The following is a 17,214-nucleotide window of genomic DNA, read 5'->3' as shown; positions in this document are numbered from 1 at the left end:
CTTGTTGTTGTTACTTTAGAAGAAGAGTGATGGGCTGGCGAGGTACACGGGGGCAGCTTCTGGGGCCTCTCACCCAGCCCTGGCCCTACTCACGGGAGGCAGATGAGGAAGGGTAGGGCGGCACTCTTGGCACCTGGAGCACAAACAGACCCCAGGGCCAGGCATGAGGAGCCTGGATCAAGCTGGTGCCAGCCCCACCCACTCCCCGGCCCCCCCAAACACGCCCTAGAGCAAGTGGCCTGGATGCCACAGGGGCCCACAGGTGTGGGCAGTGGCCAGAGAAGGCAGTTCTGCTGGTCCCGTAATCCCAGGGGTCCTGACATGAGACGAGGGAATGGGCCATGTGGACGCACTGACAGAAGCTGAGCATAGCCGCTGGCCCCAGAACATTCCAGAGCTCAGGGAAGCACAGGCACCTCATGCTGCGAAGGTGACAGGGTTACCTGGGGCACCAGCTGGGGCCTGGGCACGCCCAGGAGGTCACACAGACGGTTGCGCTGCTTTCTCACCACTGCAAGTTCCGCATCCCTGTGAGGAGAAGGAGAGCCATGAGTCTCTCGAGTGCCCACCTGAGAACCTCCGGTGTGCAGAGGCCCCGCGTGAAGCTTCCATGGCCGTCGTCAGGGAAAGGAGGCCTCACCCCCGATATCTGCAGCCAGGCTGAGGGCAGAAAAGACATCACAGGAGCACGTTCTCCAGCAGAGCATCGAGCCTGAACCCTTTCCAGAATCGCAGGAGGATGCTCCCTTCCCAACAAGGGGTGCCCCTCGGGAAGGACCACGCCCAGCGCAGGGACTGCGGGAGGACAGACCAGGCGAGGCCAAGGAGGGGCTGACAAGGGTTTTCGAGGTTTTAATTTAGCTGTTGATGCAAAATAAAAATTCTAGCAATGCTGTGGAGATATCTGAGGCATGTTTTTTGTTTGTAATTAATAAGATTCTCTTTAAATTCTAAGGATTTTTTTTTTTTTTTTTTAACAGAAAGGGGATTAAAGTATAGGAGAAGCCCCCAGGCCCACCCTGCTAGTTCCTCCCTCCCTGACGTGAGGAAAGGAGGCCGCCCCGGCCCAGCCTCACTGGAGGAGGCCTCGCCCCGCTCGGGACACCTGGCTTCTTCAGACCTAAAGCCAATTATTTTAGAATCTGATCCAGAATGCACCTTGGTGTTTTTTTTAAAAACATCATTGTAAAAACGTGTCTCCAGAGCAGTAGTTAAGATGGCCATTCTCTCAATGGATGTTGAGAAGACAGCCCAGCTGCTCCCGGTTCTTCTCCTGGGACCACGTGTTTGTTTAGGAGCAGAGACACTCACTCCTCCCCAAACCAGAAAACCTCGCGGAAGCCCTGGAGAGGCCACCTCTGTCCTCCGAGGCCACAGCGGCTGCCCGGGGCATGAGCTCTATGGGAACCCAGCCCTGTCGGAAGGTCAGTGTTCCAAGGAGACACCTAGGGAACATCACCTACGTCCTTGCTGGATTCAACAGGGGGCACGGACCCCACAGACCTGTAGCAATGCACCGGGATCAGCACAGAGGCCCTCACAGTCGGTGCTCTAAACAGAGCAGCGTCCACAGGCAGGACACCTGGGACTCCACCACCCCAGGTACGCCATGTGGACACCCACACAGCCTCTGGTTGCTTCAGTCCTGATCTCCAACACGGGGTGACGAGACTGCTCCCCTTTTAGAAGTGTGTGCGTGTGCGAGTGAGCATGTGTGTGAGCCAGCATGGGTGACCATGCCCATATGTGTAAGGCACCATCACTGCTGTTCCCAGGACCACACGGGTTGGCCCAGGACACCTGAGCCTGCACTTTCCCCACTCTGCTCTCTCATTCAGACCCTCCCACCCCCCACTCAATACACACATCTTTCAAAACCGCCATTCTAATCCACCCACGGTAAAGAAGCCAGCCCATGCTGCAGAAACTGTGCCTGCCACAATAAACATGGAGAGTGGCACTATGGCCTCCTGAGGGCCTCATGGCCCTGAGGAAGGGGGTGGACATCAGAGCAGAGGTGTGGGGAGAGCTTTTCTTGTTTCCGCCTGTGCCTCTTGATTTCCAACAGGTGCTCACACGGCCTATTCCAAGAAAACTTAAGAGAGGTCTGGGGCAGCAGCACCTGCCAGGCCTTCAGTGCCCTCTGCTCCATGGGCCACCAGACATAGCCTTGTGGTGGCACAGGTGCCCGCTCCCCTGGTGGGATGGATGACTTTGCTGTGTTTCTGACACCTGACACTGTTCGGGGACAGGGCGGTTGAGAAGAGGTTTCGGCTACAGCACCACTGCTGCCTCGTAAAATCTAAGCAGAGGCTGTCGAGGCCTGGGAACCCTCTTTCCTCCTCCTGTCAGAGGGTTTTGGGAGAGACGAGTAGACACGGTGGGGACAGGAAGGGGGCGGTGCCAGGCCCAGGTGGCCGTGCAGGAAGGGCCTTCACTCACCACGCGGTGTCACTGAGCACAGTCACGACCTCGTCCAGCACGTCCGTGCCCACGATGTCACTGTAGGTGAGCAATGTCTCGTACACCTGGCTAGCCGTGGTCTTCCGGATCTGGGACAGGGATGCAGTGCGTTTGCCGGAGGGAAGCGCCACCGCCCCACCCCAGAGAGACGACAGGAGCCAGGCCAGGGAGCCCCGACAGTGGAAGGCGTCAGGAGGAGGGAGCTGACCCTGCATCCCATCCCAGCCACAGCAGGGCTGCAACCAATTGGAGGCGTCTTCCAGGCCCATTAACCACCTCCTCCCTCCACAGACACAGCTAGCTGCAGGATCCCAGCAATGAAGATCACATCATTCTTGTTTAAATGCTTTATTAACCAACCTGCTCCCTCAACCAGAGAAGCAATCTCGCCTGCTCTGTCTTCATCAGGGAAGCAACCTCACCTGCTCTCTTTTCTAGCGGTGCCCTGGTCATCACGTCTCACTGCACTGGTGGTCAGAGCCTCAGGCCCACCCCTGGAGGTCCTGAGTCAGCAGGACAGGGCCCAGGAACTGCACTGCTGAAGCCCCAGAGGTGCCGAGGCTGAGGGTCCAGCACCCCGCTTCGAGGACCACTGTATAACGTGAAGTTACTTTTGCCTTTTAGGAAAATGTCACCTTTGGATCATCTGAGGTTTTTTTGCAGCCAGGAGAAAAGAAATCCTAGAAATCTAACAGTGGGGGCGTGCTGGGGATGAAGGGCACTGCCCCTAGGTGTGGCTGAACCACTTCAGCCTGGGTCCTTCTGGAAGCTCCTGAGCCAGATCCCACTGCCAGGTCACCCCTCAATTTATGTCCACAGAAATGCCAGCTGGACAGCCCGTCCTTGAAGCCAGAACGCCTGGGATGCATCATCACCCAGGAATGTTAACAAGAGAGGGGCTCGGCTGGAAAGCACACCAACACAACAGTGCCTTCGAAGGACTTCTTGTCACCGAGGGGCTTGAGTCCACACGGCAAACACACGTGAGCAGGGGAGGCACTCACCAGCGGGAAGCGGTGGCAGAGGAGCAGACACAGCTGCAGGAGGGCCTTCCTCCTCACATCGCCAGGGAACTGCACCATCCCGCAGAACCTGCCGAGAGCAGCACATGGCTCCGAGTGAGCCCCACCCCGCGCGGGCCAACCCCAGGAAACCCCAGACCCAAAGGCCCATGCAGAGACCTGGGGAGAGCAGATCCGTGAGCACAGTGCGGGCCTGGAGCCCCGAGCCAGAGGTGTGTGTGTGTGCACATGTGCACTGTGCCAACACACGCGAGTGTCGCACTGGGAAAGCCACTGTGGGAAGTGAGGACGCCTCACAGGATCTCCTGCAGGGCCGCTCGCCCGCCATGAGGACCCCCGCCTCGAGGAGCCACAGAGCAGCCAAGGTGCCTGTCGCTGGCTGGCACACCTGCCCAGTGTCCGCCTGAGCGCCGCAGAGCAAGGCACTCAACAGCGACCCCCAGGGCACACAGGAGAACTGGGGAGGCAGCCCCTGACCACGCACCTCCTTTCCGGGGCCTCCCCACCCCCCAGGGCAGAGCGCGAGGGCAGCAGGGGCGGAGCTCGCCTGTTTCAGCGGGAACTCCCTCCACCAGCACCTGGACAGCCTCACCTCCCATTGCGACTGCTTTGAACACTGGAATGCACGATCTTAGCTTAGCGTGAGGAGTAACACTAACTGCTCCTCTCCTGCCTGGAGCCGCGGACTCCTGCCCTCAGCCAAGGGAAGCTGCGCCCTGCCATTCCGTCTAAGGCCAGTAGCACTTGAAACTCACACTGCAATGCCTGACAGGAGTTTCTGGACGTCTTTTGAATTCTTGATTTCTTTCTTACAAAGCGCAAGCAACTTCACAGCAAAGGGGTGGCTGGAAGAACAACACACACTTTAGAGATGGGCTTTCACATGCAGCCCCGGGATGCACACTTTTCCTGTCTCAAAGAAGGTCAACTCCGTCCTCCCAGTGGCTCAGTCCAAGAAGCCTGCAGCCCTGTGGCCCCTCTGCCAGCAAGTCCGCTGGTCCCCATCCCGATACCTCCACAGGCCGGCCTGGTTCCTAGCAGCTGTGCCACCACCTGGCCGGCCTCTGCTGTCTCTCACCTGTGGTGCAGCAGCCCCCACGGGGCCCCATCTCCCTTCCTAGGCCCCAGGGTCTGTCCCGAACACAGCAGCAGCCAGGATGCCCGTGCTCCTCCACCGCCCTCTCCAGAGGCGGCCTGGCCTGGGCTGCTGCAGAGCCGGGGGAATTTGCTGACGCACAGAGGACACACAAGGCTGTGCAGTGTTGTTTTGAGCCTTCACTGGCAGCAGGGACAAGGGCCGAGGCTTGGTGCTGATAAAGGCACAGCCCTGATGAGCAGCTCTGAGAGGGCACCTGGAAGGCCACTCCAGGGAGGAGACGACACGCACCTGCCTCTCTCAGTGGGGAATGCAGCCAAGCTCCAGCCACCCAACAGGCCAGGAAACCCTCACTGCTGACCGTGGGTCAAGGAGACCCCAGGCTGCTGCGACCCTCCCGCAGGTGCCCAGAAAAGGCAAACTAAGGTCCTGCCTGCCAAAGCGCAGGCTTAGCCCAGGCCTCAGCTTGCTGTGAGGTGCAACCCCTCAAACACAACATCCAGAGAGAACACAATGCCAGACAAGTAAGACAAAGAAACCCGCTCAGGCTGCAGCTCGGACACACCCAGCCAAACAGGCAGGAAAAGAGTGTTCAAGAGGATGAACACCGGGCACGGAAGGAAGGGCCGCAGCGAACGGCGAAGCGGAAAGCGCTACAAGCAGACATGGAAACACGCGAGACAACCTGCACCTGAAAAGACGCAAAACTCCACAATAAGAATTCCACAAATCACAGTTAAAAGTCATTTAGAGACATCTTCAGAGAGAATCAGCAGCTGGCAGGCGGGCCAAAGGTAATGAAGCAAAGAGAGAGGGAAAAGACGTGTGAAAATTGCAGAGGGGGTGACCGAGGGAAACACGTGAGCGTGATAATGACAGGAAAACCAGGGAAGGAGCAAACCTGGGCAGGAGGTGGGAAACCCAGGCCGTTTCCAGGGAGCACAGGCGGACTCAGGGGTGACACAGGAGGAAATGGGAAAATATTTTTAATGTGCCAAAACAAAACAGCTGCCTGAATTCTATATACCCTCTGAAAATAATCTGCACAGAAAATGGGCAAGTTTCACCGCAGCAGACCCCACTCGAGGAAATCCAAAGGAGTGTGCTCTAGGGAGAGGGAATGTGAACCCCAATTCGGGGGGGGTCCCAAAATCACTAAGTGATGAGAGACAAAGAAAGTAAAAACATGGAAAATTCAAAGTAACGCAAATTACACAATACCACAATGAACAGGAAACTACGTACATCTAAGACAAAATATCCGACAATAATAACTCAAGACGGAAGCACGCGGAACCAACACGTTCTAATATCCTTGCTATTGTCCAATAAGGACAAAATGCTGAAAACTGGACTTCGCTAAGAATATGTGGTGTCATTTCTAATTTCTAGGGTAAGCGTTAACAGAACAGAACAAAGAGTAAAACGTCCCAAACAAATATATGAAAATAATGGAATGTCAAAAGCAATTCTACTAATCCAACAAAAAGCGCAGGCGGGGGGGGGTCCTGGGAGCGCAGCACGGGGAAAAGTCCTGTGAGTGGCGGGGGCGCCCTGGGAACACAGCACGGGGAAAAGTCCTGTGAGTGGCGGGGGCGCCCTGGGAGCGCAGCACGGGGAAAAGTCCTGTGAGTGGCGGGGTGGGGGGGACCCTGGGAGCACAGCACGGGGAAAAGTCCTGTGAGTGGCGGGGGGGGGCCCTGGGAACACAGCACGGGGAAAAGTCCTGTGAGTGGGGGGCGGGGGGGGGCCCTGGGAACGCAGCACGGGGAAAAGTCCTGTGAGGGGGGGGGCGGGGGGGTCCTGGGAGCGCAGCACGGGGAAAAGTCCTGTGAGTGGGGGGGGGGGGGGGGGGTCCTGGGAGCGCAGCACGGGGAAAAGTCCTGTGAGTGGCGGGGTGGGGGGGACCCTGGGAGCACAGCACGGGGAAAAGTCCTGTGAGTGGCGGGGGGGGGCCCTGGGAACACAGCACGGGGAAAAGTCCTGTGAGTGGGGGGCGGGGGGGGGCCCTGGGAACGCAGCACGGGGAAAAGTCCTGTGAGGGGGGGGGCGGGGGGGTCCTGGGAGCGCAGCACGGGGAAAAGTCCTGTGAGTGGGGGGGGGGGGGGGTCCTGGGAGCGCAGCACGGGGAAAAGTCCTGTGAGTGGGGGGGGGGGGGGGGGTCCTGGGAGCGCAGCACGGGGAAAAGTCCTGTGAGTGGCGGGGGCGCCCTGGGAACGCAGCACGGGGAAAAGTCCTGTGAGTGGCAGCTGAGAACCAAGGGGATTCTAAAGGTCATGAAGGACGCAGCTAAAAGCTACAAGCTGAATTTTTACAAACTATACACTGTTCTATGAGAGACGCACAGAAACACACATGTATGAAGATACTGAAAGTAAAAGGATGGAAAAACGTTCAAAGTCAAGTGAAGCAAGACAAAGAATGAGTGGAGCAAAAAGCATCCTAGAAATGGGTGATAAAGGGCAAGATTCAGCCCACAAACAGCTTCAAAATCTGAAAAGCCAAAACTGACAAAACTGTAGAGAGAAATACAAAGCTGTATTCATAGCAGGACGTGGCAGGAGGTATTTTCTCTACCAACCATCCTATTTTGGGAAAAAAAAAATTTTTTTTTTTTTTTGAAACAGAGTCTGGCTATGTTGCCCAGGCTGCAGTGCAGTGGCTCAATCTCAGCTCACTGCAACCTTTGCCTCCCAGGCCCAAGCCATCCTCTCACCTCGGCCTCCCAAGTAATTGGGACTACAGGCACCACCACACCCGGCTAATGTTTTTGTATTTTTTGTAGAGGTGGGGTTTCACCATGTTGGCCAGGCTGGTCTCAAACTCCGAAGCTCAAGTGATCCACCCGCCTTGGCCTCCCAAAGTGCTGGGATTACAGGCATGAGCCATGGTGCCCAGGCTTATTTTGAAATTTTTAAGCCATAAAAATATATATTAATATTTTAAGCCAGGTACAGTGGCTCATGCCCATAATCCCAGCACTTTGGGAGGCAAAGGTGGGCATTATCACCTCAGGTCGGGAGTTCGAGACCAGCCTGACCAACGTGGTGAAACCCCATCTCTACTAAAAATACAAAATTACCTGGGCATGGCAGCACATGCCTGTAATCCCAGCTACTAGGGAGGCTAAGGCAGGAGAATCACTTGAACCCAGGAGGCAGAGGTTGCGTGAACTGAGATCACGCCAATTCACTCCAGTCTGGGCAACAACAGCAAAACTCCATCTCAAAAAAAAAAATTTAAATGGAGTATTTAGCATTGTATTAAAGGATAATACAACACAACCGAGCTGGGTGCACCTGTGAACATGGAGGTTGTTCCAACAGCAGGTATAAGATCAGTCAGTGATGCCCCATTAAGAAATTAAAAGGGGAAACCCTTCGATGGTGTTAGATTAAAAAACATGTGCAGCGTCCAGCAAAGATGGAGCAACAGAGACCAGATCCGCCTCCCGCCCGAAGGTTAAGGCAGAGCCAAGTCCAGCAGGTGGCAGATTCCAGCGGGAAGCCCGTGGTGAGAAACGGGGAATCCCAAGTCTGCAGAGCTCGCTCAGGTTCTCAGCACCAGAGGGGTCTTCCTGGGGGCCCTTGAGGACTCACCTGGGCCTGGGTCAGCCAGTGCCTGAGTACGAGGACGCTGTCCAAGGCTGGGGAGGAACCACCCAAAAGATGGCCAGAAGCCCCGGCACTGCCCCAGCAGCGGTGGGAAGGGAAGCGCCAGGGAGCAGAGACCTTAAAGGGGCAGAAAACCCCAGAGACCAGCACGGCTCTGGGTCCACCTGACAGCTTAAGAGCAGCGCCCAAGCCAGGCTCAGTGGCTCACGCCTGTAATCCTAGCACTTTGGGAGGCCGAGGTGGGCAGGTCACTTGAGGTCAGGAGTTTGAGACCAGCCTGACCAATGTAGTGAAACCCTATCTCTACTAAAAATACAAAAAATTAGCCGGGTGTGATGGTGCAAACCTGTAATCCCAGCTACTCAGAAGGCTGTGACAGAACTGCTTGAACCCGGGAGGAGGTTGCGGTGAGCTGAAATCGAGCCACTGCACTCCAGCCTGAGCAACAGAGCAAGACTCCATTTCAAAACAAACAAAAAAAAAGCAGTGCCCCCAAAAAAAGACCACGCTGTCTCCAGATGACCCAACGTGCCCCAGATACAAATATATCCAGGCCAGGCGCAGTGGCTCACACCTGTCATCCCAGCCCTTTAGGAGGCCAAGGCAGGCACCTGAGGCAAGGAGTTCAAGACCAGCCTGGGAAATATAGGGAAACCCCGTCTCTACTAAAAATACAAACATTAGCCGTACATTAGACTACAGCGCATGCCTGTAGTCCCAGATACTTGGGAGGCTGAGGTAGAGGCTGCAGTGAGCTGTGACTGTGCCACTGCACTCCAGCCTGGGCAACAGAGCTAGACCCTGTCTCAAAAAAAAAAAGACTGGCCCAACACGGTAAAATTCAATGAAGCAAGAAAATATGGCAACAATGAGATGACCACTCAGAGCCAACAACCCAGCTGAGACTGGCCAGGGACATCTGCATGGCGCAGAAGCAAGGAGCTCCCATCTCCTGGGCAAGTCCTCACCAGGTCACTGGCCTCTACCCTCTCCCCTGCGAGTCTCATCCCCATACAGCCGAGGCCCCTTCAGGTTCCCGCAGCTCCCAGCACAACCCTGAGGCCCACCCCTGGCCCAGTGGGATACCTGAGGGCAGAGTGCACAGCAGGGCCCCCACCTCAGCCCCAGATGGGGCTGACTGCACTTACAGTCATAATATGTCATTATGTAAATATGTTATCATTCCGTTATTCTGAGGGCCAGTTGTGATGACAGTATTTACAGTCATCATAACTGACCCGGAATGCACTGGAAGATCATTTCCTGGAATTCTGATCTCTGTGCCTGATGACTTTTTCTTTAATACGTGAGCTACTTAGGCTTAATCGGAAAGGAAGTCATGAAAAGCAGAGCCTCACTCCTCCTCCGTGGTGAAGATGTCGAAGCAGCCGTGGGTGAGCACGTGGTCCAGCGTCTTCAGCAGCGGCACGGACACCCTGAGGGGAGAAGGAGCTGTGAGACCCTGGACACCAGCAACGAGGACGCCCATCTCCCTGAACAGCTGAGAGTCAGCACGATCCCAGTGGAAACCCTGGCACCACTGTGGAAACGCAAAGCTTCAGGAAAAGACAAAACAACTGTGGCAGGAAGAAACAAGGCTGGAAGCTGACGCTGAACTTCGAAGATGATGGTAAAGCAGGAACGCAGAGCTCTTACTCGCCCGGGTGGCTGATGAGCGTCCGCAAGCACGTCCCCGGGAGCACCAAGCTGGAGGAGCTCCCCACGACGCCTTCCTACACACAGGGACCACCTTCTACTCATATTACCTTTACGTCCAGTGTACACAAAACGGTCATTTCTTTCCCTGCCTAACGTGGAGGCTGGAAGAGGTGGTGCAGGGGCTGAGGCTTGGCCGCCCAGAGAACCATGTGCTGCAGGCACATTCTCCTCACTGAGCCACCAACTGGTAAAGCGTGTGTCTCGCTTCTCCCTTCAGACCCCAGACAGACCCTGCAAGACCCCGGGGATCTGTGGGAACGTGGTGAGAGGCACCAGCACCACTCACACCTCTGAGGCCCCAAGACACACCACTCACCTCTCATTCAGAAGGTTGTCCTCAAAGATCTGCAGAAGGGTCCCGCTGAAGCTGCCCAGGGCCTGCGGGTCACTCTGAATGCCCTTCATGTACTCAAAGAGGCTCTGGGTGGAGTGCCGGATCTGCAACACGGAGACACCTCAGAAGGCAGTGGGACCCCCGAGCCTGCCACCCCTCAGGCTTGACTACAGCCGGTCAAGCATCTGCTGAAGAGCAGAACTGCTCCGAGCTGCAGAGACGCGAAGGTCTGGCCCCCAGCGGCTGGTGCGGAAGCCAGCACAGAGCCACCCACGGTGCAGACACCCGAAGCAGACACACGGCTCTCGGCAGCGGCCAGCTCAGCCTGAGCTCTCACTTAGGATGTGGGGGAGCGCACAGGACGAAAGGCTGTGGCCACTCCCATTGGGTTTCACTCACGTTTCCCACTCAAGCGGGATTTGACAATCCCCACAACTCCCCCTGTGTGCACAATGTCTCGGGGCCATGCTCGCATGTGGCCTGGGTCTCCCCACACGCCCGCACGGCACAGAGGGCACCTCACGTCCTGTTACGTGTTTTCTAGGACGCAGCAGCCGTCACAGCGTTGCCACACGAAGCAGGTCAAGACCCAAGGCGCAGGGGCCACGAGTGACAAGGCAGAGACGCCTTCAAGTTCCACAGCTCAGCCACAGACTGACGCTCTGGAGACCCTCCCCACAGACATGGAAAGCTGGGCCTGGAGCCCTGGAAGTGGAGGGCGGAGGCAGACCCAGAACCCGATGGAGCCCAGGTACCCACATGCAGGCGTCAAGACACAGGTCCTGGAGGGTTGAACCCCGAGGGGATGCTGGGAGCTCCAGGGCTGCGGCCACAGGAAGAGAGTGGCGCCGGCCCACTTCAAAGTCTGCTGCTGGCCTCCACTCAACGTGCTGTTCCACCTTCATCAGACTCAACCATCCCACAGGCCCTAAGCCTCCTGGGTCATGAGGAAGACACTGGGCCCCTGACCCCCTAACCAAATATGCCCGAGAGAGATAGAAAGCAATGGAAAAAAAGGCCCAGCTCCATACACGCTCCCAAGAGATGGGGAAGCACCAGGCACCCCTAGAGCCACCACCTCCTGCCCCAGCCAGCCCGATGCCTCCTCACCGTCGACTCCGTCAAGCCACCCAGGGACACGACTAGCCCCAGCAGGACGTGGTAGCGGTAGGTGGGCAGCCCAAGGAGCTGGGTGATGCGTGGGAAGGCCTGGGAAGGTGCATTCCAGTTCACGGAGGCCACGTCGGACCTGCAAGAGAGTGAGTGGGACAAGGCCGGGCTGCCGATGATCTTGCCATGGCTGCGGGGCCAGTGCAGGGGGCCTACACCCCAACAGTACCTGGAAGCCAGCCCGGGGGGCCTACACCCCGACAGTACCTGGGAAACAGCTTTTCCAGTTCTCCTCGGTGGGGCACGTGGGGGATGGGAGGGCTGTCAAAGTGCAGGAGCGTCAGGAACACGCTGGCGGCGTGAGCACGGAAACGGTCAATCTTCTCACTGGCCTGCTGGGCCACACAGCACATGATGCGCTCACAGCTGCAAACCGAGAGCAGGAGGTAAACCAAGGGTGGGCGGTAAAGGCGGGTGGTAAAGGCGGGCAGTAAACCAAGGGTGGGCGGTAAACCAAGGGCGGGCGGTAAAACAAGGGTGGGCGGTAAAGGCGGGTGGTAAAGGCGGGCAGTAAACCAAGGGCGGGCAGTAAGCCAAGGGTGGGCGGTAAACCAAGGGCGGGCGGTAAACCAAGAACGGGCGGTAAACCGAGTGCAGGAGGTCCGAGCTGTAACTCCAGCCCAAGCACCATGAGGACATGCGGGCTCCTTGGGACATGGCGGCTGAGTTGGCAGCTGACACTAGGACACTGGCTTGGGAGGACCACACTCCGTTACCTTCACATCCCAGGAGCCCAACCCTACAGGTGCGCAGCAAATACATGCTATGTACATGTTACACATGTGCTACATGTTATATGCGTGCTGATGAGGTCTTAGGGTTGAAGCAGGGACAACAAATAGGATTACAGGAGTGAGTGGAGAAGAGTGATGGGGACAGAGAGGCCGGGGATGGGGACAGAGAAGCTGGGGCTGGGGAAGAGATGGGGAGGGGGAAGGAGAAAGAGGTGAGAACTAAGGAAATCAGGCCCCAGGATCCCCACGACCGAGTGCCCCCAACAGAGAGACCAACAGCAAGGGCAGGGCCTGTACCCCCATGACTGAGTGCCCCTAACAGAGACCTGCAAGGGCAGGGCCTGGACCCCCATGACTGAGTGCCCCCAACAGAGAGACTGACAGCAAGGGCAGGGCCTGGACCCCCATGACTCAGTGCCCCCAACAGAGAGACCGACAGCAAGGGCAGGGCCTGGACCCCCATGACTGAGTGCCCCCGACAGAGAGACCGACAGAAAGGGCAGGGCCTGGGGGTACCTACAACCCAGTGCCCCCGACAGAGACGCACAACAAGGGCAGGCCCCAATGGCAGCCTCAAGTGCAGGGAACTGAGTGATGGCTCAGCTGGTCCTGGCAGGAGCAGACCCCCAGGTTCAGGGCCCTAAGCTGAGAAGTCCCCACCTCCTGCCCGGCCCTACCCCAGGAAGCTGGTTGTCATCAAACTGGCCAGAGCACTGTTGGAGGCCCAGGCTGGGGAGCAGAGCCTTGTCCTGGGGGCACTGGGCAGAGGAGGAGGGGCCCCAGCTCAAGCCACGGCTACGGGGACAGGAGGAGGGGCCTGCACAAACCTAGGGTCAGGGACCAGAGAGGCTTTCTGGGAGGAGGATGTGTGCCCAGCAGTGCAAATGCCACTGAGCACCAGGACCGCCCGCCCCGCCAGCCTCCCCAAGCTCGGGGCTGCCCTCTAGGATGCAGAAGAGCTGCGATGCGACACTCACATATGGGCCTCAATCAGCTCAGGCTGGCTCCGAGCCAGCAGAAGTGTCAGATCCATCAGACTGGTCATGGCAGCCTTGCGGACCCTGATGGGACAAGGAGAGGCAGAGACACCCAGCTTGAGAGGGGGCTTCCAACCCTGGTTCTGCCAACCACGCCGGCAGCCTGTGTGAATTCGACACCCGTGACTAACCCCACACAGAGCCCAGGCACGCTGCCATGGAGAAAAGTCACGGGGCCTGCAGAGGTTCCCTGTGCGCTACAGGAACGCGTGCAGGGAGTGACCCACAGCCACACACACCGGGGCCCTGAGGCATCCTACACACACAGGAGTTTTGGAGGTTCCTGTGCCCTACAGCAACGTGTGCAGAGAAGGGAAACCCACAGCCACACAAACCGGGGCCCCGAGGCATCCTACACACACAGGCGTTTTGGAGGTTCCCTGTGCACTACAGGAACGTGTGCAGGGAAGGGAGACCCACAGCCACACACACCAGGGCCCCAACGCATCCTACACACACAGGAGTTTCAGGGATTATCAATCCCACTTCAGCAAGAAATGTTGGCAAAACCCAATGTAAGCAGCGGGCAGCATTTCATTGAAGACACGTCCTCCCTCACACCCTGTCAACAAGGACGACACAGGCCCAACACCTGAGGACGGGCTGGACAAGCACCTGCAAAGCCCTGCCACGCAGGCTCACCCGGGAGCACAGAACAGTTCATCTTCCCCAGAGCCTTTAAAACGCAAAACATGGCACAAATCTACAAAGATTTCTCCCTGCAGAAAAGCCCGGGGCCTCCGAGCTTCCATGGAATAGACGGGCTTCTCAGAAGAAGAGCTCACCCACTGCTACGTACGTACCAGGCACCCACATCCCCTCTGCTGTCCGTGGTGTAGTCGTCCATGCAGCTCAGCAGCGCACAGTAAATCTGGGAAACGTTCTCTCTGCACACAGCTTCGTCCGGGGCTCCTGCTTTCACACCGACAGTCTGGCAAATCCTGAAATTTAAAATGTGTGAGCTAATGAACAAACATCTGTGAGCCTCGTCTTCCACATCACAGAGGTCTGATATGTGTTTCTGATCCTGAGACACGCTCAGAACAGTCCAGGACCCTCTGGTAGATCAGAAATCCAGAGCTCCTTCCACACGTACGGAACGTGGGACGTGCTTCCCCGAGGTCACGCTCTGCCGTCTCTCCGGTTGAAAGGTGGATGGGGACGCCCCCTGCGGCTGATCCCTCCCACTTCCCACCCTGACTAGCGGGGACGGATGCTGGCATAGGAGGAGAGAAGGGGGCGTGTGTGGCCCCGCGGGGCGGCTCCTCTTGTGTGCCTGCAGGGAGGAGAGGGCACATGGCGTGGCCCCGGGTGCGTGTCTGTCAACGAGTGCAGAGATAATTCCAAACACTGGCTGGCAGGGTCACCTCCTCTTTGCCAACCTTGGGCCAGGACACATTCCTCAATTCTCGAAGGGGCCCAGTGTTCCTAAAGAAGTTTAACATTCACTATGACTATGACAGCAGGAGAATGAAAGAGCCTCCAGCAGCTGGGACTGACAATCCTCTGGAAGAGAGGAAACCTAGGAAGTGAAGAATCATAAATCCTGCCTCTGAGCAAAAACATCCCCCTTAGCGTTCATCTGCTGGCCTTTCAGAGACTTACGACTTTAGGGAGGAACCGTTGGGACTCACCTAGCAATGGCCTTCAAGCCATCTCTCCTGGACTCAGCAAAGCTTACGTCCTTGGGGGAAGTGTGGGTAACTGCTCTTAAACCTGTGAGAACCTGGAAAGCAATAAAGAATCACAGAAGAACCATAAGCTATAACGAAGTGCACTCTTTAGGGAGGTGGCAATGTCAGCCCGGAGCCACAGACCACGCACCATGAGACAGGCAGCTCCTGGCACCACCTTCCTCACGGCCATCCACGGCCCCCAGTACAACCCAGGAAGGACACCCGGGGAGAGGTCACCTCCAGCCTCTCCACAGCCCCCGGTACAACCCAGGAGGGACACCGGGGAGAGGTCACCTCCAGCCTCTCCACAGCCCCCGGTACAACCCAGGAGGGACACCCGGGGAGAGGTCACCTCCAGCTTCTCCACAGCCCCCGGTACAACCCAGGAGGGACACCCAGGGAGAGGTCACCTCCAGCCTCTCCACAGCCCCCGGTACAACCCAGGAGGGACACCCGGGGAGAGGTCACCTCCAGCTTCTCCACAGCCCCCGGTACAACCCAGGAGGGACACCGGGGAGAGGTCACCTCCAGCCTCTTCACAGCCAGCCCCCACCCCAGGGCGTCACTGGGGGTCTGGCCACACCCTACCTGAGGTCCCCCCCTTTTGTCCTATGCTGAGACCTGGGGTATGGGACAAAGGAAGCTGCTGGGTCCCAACAACCTCATCTGTCACGTCTCCAAGTGATCCTGTTTCACGTTTATCTGTGTTTCAACTGGATAAACCCCCACACGCGAGTTTTAGATGGCATAGCGGCTGCAAGGCCCACCTGCCACACAGGCAGGAGTCCGTCTGGAGCTGCAGATCCTGAAGTGCCAAGGCTGGATCCCATGGGGAGGGAAGGGCATGGGGAACACAGTGGCCAGGGCCTATTCCAGCTTCAGACGCCAGGTGGCCGGAGGGGAGACAAGCAGGAGTTCCCGGCAAGTTGGTCAGTGGGACCAGCACCACGGGAAAGCGTGAGAGAGCAGGTCACCGAGGCCAGCGTGGGGCTGACCTGTGGGAGGATGTGGAGCCACCTCTGCCCCCGCCTGGATGCGCGGCCGCAGCCAAAATAGGACCCGGCTCCACAACCCGCAAAGGCAACTGTGTTCTCCTCACTCTCGGCAGCTGCTTCTACAAACAACAGCGTCTCCTCCCTCCCAGAATTCAGCTTTTCGAAGTCTGTCCTCTGACAGCAAAGGGTTCGCCAGGGCCCTAAGGGGCCACAGACCTTGGGTGCCCTCTGCCCCCCTTCCTCCTGGCCACAGGTGCCGGTTTCCAGGAACCCCCTCCCAGCTACAAGCACTGATGGGTTTATTAACGGCTGGGCCTACCTCATGCCCCAACACACGAGGCTCCCACACCCTCGCCCTAAGGCCCCGTCCACTGCGTGTGGCCAGCCTCACCTGCTGGAGCCGGCCTTTCAGAAGGAAGCCTGGAAGGGCGCCCAAGGCCAACGAGAAGCCACAGCGAGTCATCTCCTCGGGGTTCCGAAGCTCAGCCAGGTACTGCGTGATCAGCTCCTCTGAAAGGAAGCAACAAGTGTGAAGAGAGGCCCTCTGCTGCCCATCGTGTACAGCCACACCCGACGTGTGCCCCAAACAGGAGCAAAGCCACAGTGAACAAAGGAGGAGCCGCCTGAGGTTCCCAAAGCAGACACGTTTCCAAAGTGGCCTACCTCAAATAGGAATCAAAAAGAGAGAGTCTCATACTGTCACCCAGGCTGGAGTGCAGTAGTGCAAGCTTAGCTCGCTGCAGCCTCAAACTCATACTCAGCCTCCCAAGTAGCTGGGATTACAGGCGTGTGCCACCATGCCAAGCTAATGCATGATTTTTATATACTTATAATAATTTTAAGTGGTGATTCGCACACTTTTGATGTGATTAATAATGCATGTTCTATCACATGACATGAAGGAACACTGTGGGCCAACATATGTGCATGTGACACTTTAAAAATAAAAAGTACGATTCATGAAGCAGATCCCTCCAACAGTTACATGATGTGCGAGAAGCAAGCCCGAACTTCAGCACAGGGGTGCAGGATGTACAGTGAGGCGGCACAGCAGCTACGCATGGGACACGGCATAAAGCCAGCCTCATGCTACTTTCATAAAGAAGGAAAAAACAGCAAAATATATTAACGAGTGAAACACACACCAGAAAAATGTCACGGTGCGTACAAAAATTCTAAAAACACTGACCGAGTGCAGTGGCTCACACCTGTAATCCCAGAACTTTGGGAGGCTGAGGCAGGTGGATCACCTGAGGTCAGGAGTTCAATTCCAGCCTGGCCAATGTAGTGAAACCCCGTCTCTACTAAAATTACAAAAATTAGCCGGGTATGGTGGCAGGCACCTGTAGTCCCA

General features: G+C 57.2%; 1 protein-coding gene across 16 annotated transcripts in view; it reads right to left on the bottom strand.

Moving 5' to 3' along the window:
* TBCD (tubulin folding cofactor D) overlaps positions 1–17,214 on the bottom strand; it is a 190,770-nt gene that overhangs the window by 774 nt on the left and 172,782 nt on the right. For 6 of the 16 annotated variants that reach the window (XM_054456073.2, XM_054456077.2, XM_063655861.1 and 3 more), the window contains 13 exons: positions 16,252–16,370; positions 14,824–14,915; positions 13,993–14,130; positions 13,130–13,213; positions 11,626–11,784; positions 11,359–11,497; positions 10,231–10,352; positions 9,554–9,631; positions 4,241–4,330; positions 3,468–3,555; positions 2,443–2,552; positions 444–528; positions 15–133 (listed from right to left, as the gene is read on the bottom strand). In XM_054456073.2, the coding sequence (XP_054312048.1) occupies positions 86–133; positions 444–528; positions 2,443–2,552; positions 3,468–3,555; positions 4,241–4,330; positions 9,554–9,631; positions 10,231–10,352; positions 11,359–11,497; positions 11,626–11,784; positions 13,130–13,213; positions 13,993–14,130; positions 14,824–14,915; positions 16,252–16,370 (1,352 nt within the window). In that variant the 3' untranslated portion in view covers positions 15–85. The remainder of the gene's footprint in view (positions 1–14; positions 134–443; positions 529–2,442; positions 2,553–3,467; positions 3,556–4,240; positions 4,331–9,553; positions 9,632–10,230; positions 10,353–11,358; positions 11,498–11,625; positions 11,785–13,129; positions 13,214–13,992; positions 14,131–14,823; positions 14,916–16,251; positions 16,371–17,214) is intronic. The other 10 variants (XM_054456076.2, XM_063655867.1, XM_063655864.1 and 7 more) reach the window with 3 other exon arrangements.

Source organism: Pongo pygmaeus, chromosome 19 (genome assembly GCF_028885625.2).
Source record: "Pongo pygmaeus isolate AG05252 chromosome 19, NHGRI_mPonPyg2-v2.0_pri, whole genome shotgun sequence".
Taxonomy (NCBI): domain Eukaryota; kingdom Metazoa; phylum Chordata; class Mammalia; order Primates; family Hominidae; genus Pongo; species Pongo pygmaeus.
Note: the sequence above shows the minus strand (reverse complement) of the source record. Positions and strands in the feature narration are given on the sequence as shown.